Source organism: Heteronotia binoei, chromosome 13 (genome assembly GCF_032191835.1).
Source record: "Heteronotia binoei isolate CCM8104 ecotype False Entrance Well chromosome 13, APGP_CSIRO_Hbin_v1, whole genome shotgun sequence".
NCBI classification, from domain to species: Eukaryota; Metazoa; Chordata; class Lepidosauria; order Squamata; family Gekkonidae; genus Heteronotia; species Heteronotia binoei.
The window spans coordinates 57,254,575-57,263,707 of record NC_083235.1 but is presented as its reverse complement, the minus strand read 5'-3'; the positions used below and the strand labels follow the sequence as shown (position 1 = coordinate 57,263,707).

The 9,133-nt window shown below is 42.0% G+C and overlaps 1 protein-coding gene across 1 annotated transcript; it reads right to left on the bottom strand.

Annotated features, from left to right (window-relative positions):
- Positions 1-2,031: 2,031 nt before the first annotated feature.
- Positions 2,032-5,734, bottom strand: LOC132582013 (actin, cytoplasmic 2). The gene is made up of 6 exons (XM_060253554.1): positions 5,636-5,734; positions 4,384-4,515; positions 4,051-4,290; positions 3,350-3,788; positions 3,049-3,230; positions 2,032-2,963 (listed from the first exon to the last, which is right to left on the bottom strand). The coding sequence occupies exons 2-6, from the start codon at positions 4,504-4,506 to the stop codon at positions 2,820-2,822; spliced, it is 1,128 nt and encodes a 375-aa protein (XP_060109537.1). The 5' UTR covers positions 4,507-4,515; positions 5,636-5,734; the 3' UTR covers positions 2,032-2,819.
- Between the last annotated feature and the right edge of the window lie 3,399 nt (positions 5,735-9,133).

Below are 9,133 nucleotides of genomic sequence, written 5' to 3'. Positions count from 1 at the left end.
AATTATACTCTGGCCCCAGTAACGTTGTAGAACTTCAATGGAATGTTTGTGTTGTTGGTTATAAATCCAGCACAATTCAGAATCCAAAATAACTCAGCTTATATTTTACTTTCAACAAAGTAGGCAACAATAATGCAGAACAGAGGTGAAAGTTATGTGTAATGAACAACAAAAACTAACATGTATAATGGCCTAATTTTATCTGTAGGTCCACCTAGGTCTACTGACTGGCAGTTCTCCAGGGTTTCAGACAGCAACAGCATCAGGAATTGCTTAAGCAAAAACCCTACACCTGCAAGCAAGAAAGGTAGTGCATAATCATCTAAGTTGCCATGTCTATCAGAGAATGAGAAGGACTAAAGAGCACCATCATCAAAAGCCAGTCAGAGTAATTGCCATCCAAATACACAAAAACCTGAACAATTAAAATTCAGAATATGGATGACTAAGCAGGTATAAATTCAGATGAGACAATGGATTACAATAAACTCATTGCAGATGGCCCTGGGTGTGTTCTGCACACCCCAAAGCACAAAATGTACTTTGCATAACCTCAATTGCAGGACTTGTTTTTGGGCTGAACAATATTTCATGATGAAAACAAGTTTCTAGTCTTCCCAATTGGGAAAAAAAATGAGACAATGAGGCTGAAAACTCAAAATACAAATGCTGCAGCAGATGAAGATCTTTGCCAGCTACAAACCTCGTGACCACCCTGTACCACCTACTTTTTATCCCCTCTGCATGACACTTGTATTTAAGGGTGACAAGACGGTTTCCCATATCATGGTAAGCTGCTACCCCATATCCTTTGGCCAAATCTAATGTAACAAACAGCATTTGGAATTGGGTACCTGGACGTGGTGTTTAAGAACTGGTATCCTGTAGGCCTGATAGCACCCAAGTTCAAATCCTCATCAATAAAATCCCTGTAGGTGGTCTCTTGCTTCTGAAGCATAATGGCTTGTCTATCTGCAATCTGATAGCAGTACCACTGATCTACCATGTGAGGCTGTTGTAAGAATTACTGGAATCACATGTGAAACCCCCTAATGCAAACTTTAAACACAGCAAAAGTAAATCCATTCTGGAGTGGGCACCCTCACTTGGAAGCAAACAGCTATAACCCCTTCCCCCCAACTTTGGGGAAATTGTTCCTCTACTGCATTGATGCTTTTTGCATAAGCAGGGGGAGGTCTGCCTTTAGACACTTGAAAGCAGTGCTTTAAAAAAATTCCTAGTACATATTAGAATCTGCCACTAATAGCAGCTTCCCAACAAAAGCCTGCTCCAGTAAACAGCACCAATGGGTGCTGGGGTACTACTTACTGGTGTTTCATAAAGCTGATTGCAATGAAATGATTGGACACTGAGAACCAGTTTCAAAAGCTACCTTTATCTAGCAATTTTTGCAAGTCATATCTCACTTCTCAGGTACATAGAAGCATCTGAGGAAGTGAGTGCCAAAATAAATGTAAAATCCAAGTCTTCCAAATTTAATTTTGCTACCAATTACTAGAATACTGAAATCTTTCAGCAAGCAACATCTTTAAAAAAGGTGAAGTGTTAAATCTGATTAAATAGTTAAAAAATGAAGCCTTTGAACCTGACAAAATTTCCCAGCTGTTGTCTTAAACTCTCCACTGCAACTTGCTTAAACCTTTTGCACAACTGTCAAACTGAAGTGCTAGTGTATGAATAGCACACACCTCATTTTTCAACCATGACAAAACAAATGCACTGAAAAATGTGACCACACAATCTTAACTCTGCTGGTTTTGGAATTCAATTATAGGCTCAAATTCAAAGTTCTACACCCTTTCTAAAAGCAGGGGAGGTTTTGTAACTTTAAAACAGCTAGCTAGGAAGGACCCATTAGCTAGAATAGCTACGTTTATAAACACAAAACCCATCACTATGTATTATTCCCTAGTGATGATTCGATAATCTAAACCCCTTAGAAATAGTGACATGCCAGCTGAGTACATATCAGTTATTATTTGCCAATTAGTCAAGCAACATCAAGCCTACTTCATTTACTGCAGCGCTTTTATTTTCCTTTCACAATGAAGTGTTGGGCATTACAATTCTTAACTTTAGGATGACTTACAAATTTTGGTTTTCTACTGTCATGTGACAACATTAAGGCAACGTACAAAAATCTTACATAAATTAAACCTGATGATTAAATTTACAGGTGTCAATGCAAACATTAGAGCAACTCAAGTTAGAGCAATTTTTGCCCTGTGATATCTTGCTGGGATACAAGCGGGCAAGGAAAGAAAAACAGGTTCATAAGGCTTGGATGAAATGTTTCCAACCCTGCTAGGAACAGTGGCAAGACAAAAACAGCCATCCTTTTCACAAAACTCTTGCCAGCCTCAACAATAGTGATCTGGAATTCTTAGCGCTTTGTGTAGTGGAAGTCTGACCTTTCTTGTTACCCTGTACAGATCCAGCCTCAAGCTCCATTGTTACATTGCTAGTTATGCCAAGACCACTGTCCCTAGTAGTGGGACACAAGTTAAACCTTTGTAATGTATGAATGCCACCTGTACCAAGTCTTGGGCCAGATGTATACAGGGTATGTTATATTTCTATGTACAAAGGGAACAATTAACTTGAGTACAGGGTCATATCAGCAACATGTAGACATCCTCACAGGATTATCGGAGACAGACTTCCCAATGACAATGTTTGAAGAGAAGGCTTATTCCAGTTTCATGAGGCTAGCATGAGGTGTATACATTTGCCCAGGCAAATTTATACTGGTGAAAAAAACTCATGCAGCAAACGCTATGCATTTGCCAGTAGTCCATTTAGAAGCATTTACGGTGGACAATAGATGGGCCAGATTCGTCATATTCCTGCTTGCTGATCCACATCTGCTGGAAGGTAGACAGAGATGCAAGGATAGAGCCACCAATCCAAACAGAGTATTTGCGCTCAGGTGGGGCAATTATCTGTAAAAATAAAGTGAAACATGTTTCGTTAATTCAGGTCATCTTCCCTATGACATCAAGAGAATCCAAAAACAATTATCCTCACCTTTATCTTCATTGTGCTAGGAGCCAAAGCTGTGATCTCCTTCTGCATTCTGTCTGCAATTCCAGGGTACATTGTGGTACCACCAGACAATACTGTGTTGGCATACAGGTCCTTCCTGATATCTACATCACACTTCATGATAGAGTTGAAAGTAGTCTCATGAATGCCACAGGATTCCATCCCTGAAAAGAAAACAACTCTAATAAATACTTTGCACAGTACCTTATTTGCTTCCAACAGACACATTGAGTGCAGATGTCCATTTTTGAAAATGCTCATGTTACTGCCATTAAGAACTCACCCAGAAAAGATGGCTGGAACAGGGCCTCTGGACATCTGAATCTTTCATTTCCAATAGTGATCACCTGACCATCAGGCAATTCATAGCTCTTCTCCAGGGAGGAGGAGGAAGCAGCTGTAGCCATTTCCTGTTCGAAGTCCAAGGCAACATAGCACAATTTCTCCTTTATGTCTCGCACAATTTCCCTTTCAGCTGTGGTGGTGAAGCTGTAACCTCTTTCTGTCAAAATCTTCATGAGGTAGTCTGTGAGATCACGGCCAGCCAAATCCAGTCGCAGAATGGCATGAGGAAGGGCATAACCCTCATAGATGGGCACAGTGTGTGTAACACCATCTCCAGAGTCCATTACAATACCAGTGGTACGGCCAGAGGCATAAAGGGACAACACAGCCTGGATAGCCACATACATGGCTGGAGTGTTGAATGTCTCAAACATAATCTAAAAAAAAGAAGTGTGCCATTAAAAAGTGATTACTTCTACTCTTAACACACACACATGCAGACATGCAAGGTATTTTGAAGTGGGGAAAGCCAAAGAAAAAACAGGCAGAAAAACAGAAACCTGAGACTTCAAGGAAGGAAATGCCAGGAGAGTACAGAACCCTGAAAATAATGAGAAAAAAGCAACTGTAACTTAAAAGAAAAATGGTTGTGAAATGGGTGAAAGCAGCAAATACAACAGCTGCAACACTATAATGTACCTGCGTCATCTTCTCTCTGTTGGCCTTAGGATTCAGGGGGGCTTCTGTGAGCAGCACAGGGTGTTCCTCAGGAGCAACACGAAGCTCATTGTAGAAGGTGTGATGCCAGATTTTTTCCATGTCATCCCAGTTGGTAACAATGCCATGTTCAATAGGGTACTTCAGAGTCAAGATACCTCTCTTGCTTTGAGCCTCATCCCCCACATAGCTATCTTTCTGGCCCATGCCAACCATGACTCCCTAGAAAATATAATGTGCAAAAAACCCTTTAGCTTACTACAGTAATAAAATGTCAAATATTCTGCACAAATAATTTATCATTTTGCCACTAACCTGGTGGCGAGGGCGCCCAACGATTGAGGGGAACACAGCACGAGGAGCATCATCTCCAGCAAATCCTGCTTTGCACATACCAGAGCCATTGTCAATGACGAGCGCTGCAATTTCTTCTTCCATTTTGCAGATCTGCTTAAACAAAAAAAATAACTTATTAAATTGCGTTTCACAATACAGAACTATTTACCAACAGAATGCAGCCCTAGCACTCAGCAATGTAACTTTAGGCCACTAGAGGCTGCTCTAGTCTTCTGCCATCCACCCTCTTAAGAGCCCCACCCCTCTTGGCTATGGCCCTACTGCTTTTCCCCCACCTCAACATTAATCCTGCTGGGCACCCCCTTAGTCTCTGGTTTGCTAAACAGGGCTCAAACAATACAAACCCACAAGCTCTCCCCACACTGCACCTCTAGTACCTACTCAAAACTACTCTGCTGAATAAAAAACCGTGAAAAACTATGCCAACCCCTAAATGCTTCCTACCTTGACCTACAAACTCGTATGCCGTTCAAATGCATCACACACTCTGGTCATAATCACTTTACATCCAGCAACCACCAGGAAGGCTCCCCCATAACACCCCTAGGCGCCCCAAAGCCCACTCTCACGGTTTTATCACTACGCTGAAACAGCTTCCAAAGCGCTAGACATCATCTCCTATGCCCTAAGACTACCTTAGCCAGAGCCACCTACTTCGAGAACACGACCCACTCCCTCCCCAACACCAAGCACTATTACCAATTTCATGCCTGTTATCAAGAACAATGTTTCACGGATAGCACCTGCAGCCCTCCACCCCACCCAGTCACCCACCTCGACGGAAAGCCTCAGCCAAGCTCTCTTCCGCGGCCCTCATTCCCTTGCAGGAACGAGGGAGAAAACTCCCGCCCCATTACGTCACCTGCAGGGACAACCAATCACCTGTCAAATGCCCTAATACGGCGGGCAGCTCCGCCTCCTCCCGCTCGCCCCATTCAAAGGGCCGTTACGAGCGCGCGGAGAATTACGCGAGCCAAGCCCGGTCTGACGAGGATTCGCTACAATCTACAACGTTAAAGGCCTGAGAAAACTCCAGAAGGAAAATGAGACACGAAAGAAGGAGACTTATAACGACCCACCAGCTAAACGGGAAAATGTATAAAACACAAATAATTGAAAGTTACAAAAATTCTACTTCCTTCTTCTCGATAACGTTAAGAACAGACACAGGGGCCCACTAAAGAACCAAGAGAAGAGTTGCCAAACTTACCTGTAGGGAGGTGTGAGCGTTTGGTGCTAAGACGAAAAAGCTTTCAGACACTGCTAGATCCGCTGCCGCCGGCTGAGTGAGACCGTCCGAGCGCCAGCCCCGCCCCTTTTATACCCAGGGGGCGCTAGTCCCCGCCTCGACGGCCGAGAACATCGCCATATATGGAGATCTTTCAGAAACACGAACGCCGATTGGCTGGCGCTGGCCGGGCCACGTGGAGCAGACGAAAGAAGTTTGGCACCTCCTCCCCTTTGGACCCCGGAATCTGTATAACGAAGCGGGGGAGGGGAAAAGGTTTGTCTGTATCCTAGAGAGGTCTGCCGAGAAAGTCTGCGCCTTTTCCCACTTCTATGGCAAGCAGCTCCAGGGGTCTCCCTCCACCTATCTTTTAGCTGCAGTCAGTTCGTGCTGATAGAATCTGAGGCAATTACCACCATTTCAAGGCCACAAACCCTCCCACAATACAGGCAGTTGCCACCATTTTAAAGCCTTTCTCCCGTTGTCCTGAGATCAGATAGTCTCTAATTTCAGTCATTTCTATATTTTGTGGCTCTTGTACTGCTGTTGTGGTCAATGCCGCCCAGCGCATAACTTATATTTCTATCATTGATGGGAGGGGTTCTTACATCATCCTGGGGTACCCAGTTTACCAGAACTGTAGTCCTATAGGCCCACAAATATGTGACATCTCTTGCCACTGGAAGGCCATAGTGCTTTTCACACCGCAATGGTGGTATCCTTGGCATAGCACGATTGCTAAGTTACAAGTTTGAGGAAATTACAGAGTACTTGGGCTCACAAAGTCTACCCCTGCGTAGCTCTGCCATGATATAACTATGGTGTTATTCTCTGGCTTATATACTTCAGTTTACAATAGATTTGATGCCTTTGGTTTGCAGCAACCATATTTTCTAGCTAGGTCATGTAGTACTTCCCCTTAGATTAACAATGTCATGTTATTTGTGTTGTTATATGGTATTGTTGGCACACCTGGGGTGGGAGAAGATTATTGCATTTCTGTAGTAGTTTTCACGCAGAAAGGCATCAGTACTTAACCTCCTGATATTCAGGAATGTTTTGAGGATTGCTAAGGGGCACAGAAGTAACAGGCTCTCTTGTGACAGTGCTGTTCCAATAGTTAGCAAATGACCACTTAAAATAAAAATGCGGAGTTAAAAGCGTAGGAAGTAAAAAAAAACACAGCAAAACATTTCTAATACAAAAACCAAGTTTGTGGAACAACGCTCTGTTCTGGATTGTGGCACTGGAAGGAGTATTTTGCCTAAGGTCATCAGGCTACATGATTTCAGGATGTAAATCAAGAGGCCAAAGGGGACAGAGAGATGACTTGGCTCAGACACATCTGCAGGGCTCAGAAGGGTTTAAGGATTTACAACTTGCTTGGATTTGCATCTCAGGTTCCATGGAATCTACGGGATCCAGGCTGCAGAGATGACTACTAATCCACAAAGGAAATTTGGGTCCCACTGTGCACTATACCCTTTTAAATCTCTGAACTTGGTGCCCAATATGCTTCTAATAAACAGAGGGGAAACAGATCCAGAGTGCACCAATAAAATACAACTGGAATAAGTCATAAATAAAAAGGGACTCACATGGCCCATAAAGTCCAGAATTTAGGGTGGGTTTTTTTTTTTTTTACAATAATACAGCTTATTTGACAGTTTGTCTACTGTGAAGTCCCTTTTACGTTCTGCAGGGTGTCAGCATACCTCACTGTATTTGAATGGTGGTCCTGTTCAGTTCCCTCTTACAACAGAAGAAGCCCTTTCCTTTTCATAGCATTAGAAATGAGGCATATGTACACCTCTGTTGCAGATGCCTGTATGCGGGAGGGGTGTGTGTGGGTGGGTGGGTTAGAGGTGGACATCATGTAATTAGGGGAAACACAGCCATTATATACTTTTTAAACTAGACTGTTTAGCTGCTGTAAGAGAGACTGGAAAGAAAAAGGAAACTAGTCTTATAAATGCCTTTCCTGGCCTACACAAAATTACAGCGTTGCTTACAAAGGTAATTTAACACTGCTATGGAACACAAGTAAAACTGCTGGCCTCTGCCCATCCCTATTCAGTGTACACACCTTGAAAAATAACTAGACTTCACCTATATACAGGTAAGTTGCTCCTTTGTTCCTTCTCAAAGAAACATAACCTAGTTGTCTTCCTAAATTGGGAAGTTGTCTGCCAAGTCTACTGATAGCTACCACTGAGTAGTAGCCACTGAATCAAGGGAAAGCAGAACCATAAGATTATAATGAGATTAATCATTCCATTAATAATGCACATTTATAAAACCACAGTATTTTATTTTGGGTTGTTTACAGTTTGAGTTTAAGGAAATTAATACCCTTCTAACACCATTGACTTAAATGGACTTGTGTGTAACTGTTTAGGACTGCATTGTTAATTTTGGAAAATAATCACTTATGAGTTCTGTGCTTACCCTAATTGATGCTGATTAAAAATAAGTTCTTTTCATAAGCACACATTGAAAAGATAGTCGCTTTATTGCTAACACTGTAAATCAGCTTGGTTCCACATTAGTAAACATTATTTTTCAGTTTGAACTTATCTTTCTGTGAGATTATCTACAATCCTAAAAAGTAAAAATCACCAAATGAAATTTGAAAAATCATGGGACCCCTTTATCTCATTTGCCTAGTCATTGATAGCTGCTGTCCACCCTGCTAAAGCTTGAATTAAAGTAGGATTGTTTTCTTCTAAAACCTTTGAAGAAAGAGGATGTTAAAGGAAAAGCCTCAGTCCTTAAAAGAAGGCCTTGTGGTCTCTTTTAATCCAAGTTCTCTAAATTTTGGTTGTGTATCTCCCTTTAAAGTTGTATGAAAATAGGGGGGGAAATACATGACAGGATCAAATAGCAATATTTCAGATAAGAAAAGAAACTTCTTGTAGCTCAGAAGGTTGAACAGATTGTAGAATTGAACAGCAAGCTCACATACTCAGACAGCACCTGGTAGTTTCTGTGTTTAATATTTCTTTTTCTGCCAATCTAAATTGACAATCCAAGAATTCAATACAAGGATCAAGCCTAAGAAAGTCTACTCAGAACTAAGCGCATTATTCAGTGGGTCTTGATCCCACAGTCAGCTAGCCCCCATTTTCTAATGGAGGCCAGAATGTATTTTTAAAACACATCAACCCATCATTCTGCATATGTGTTTTTTAAACGTACCAAAATATTTGCTTTCCTTTTTATAACGTTTTGGATGATTTAGCTGTCGAAACTTAGTGCTTCTAATGTACAGGACGACAAACACACTTGCAACAATACAGGCGCATTTGATTGTCCCTAATCTTTTATGGTGCAGGAAAAACTAGGATGCTACGTAGAAGACACCGAGTCTTTGCCCTCTAGCTCTTCCAATTAATAAACTAAACATATTCCTGTAAGGGGGAGGGGTTGAAGGAGGGGCCAAAAGCCAATCAGAGGAATGCCTAGTAGTTTCCTGCAGGC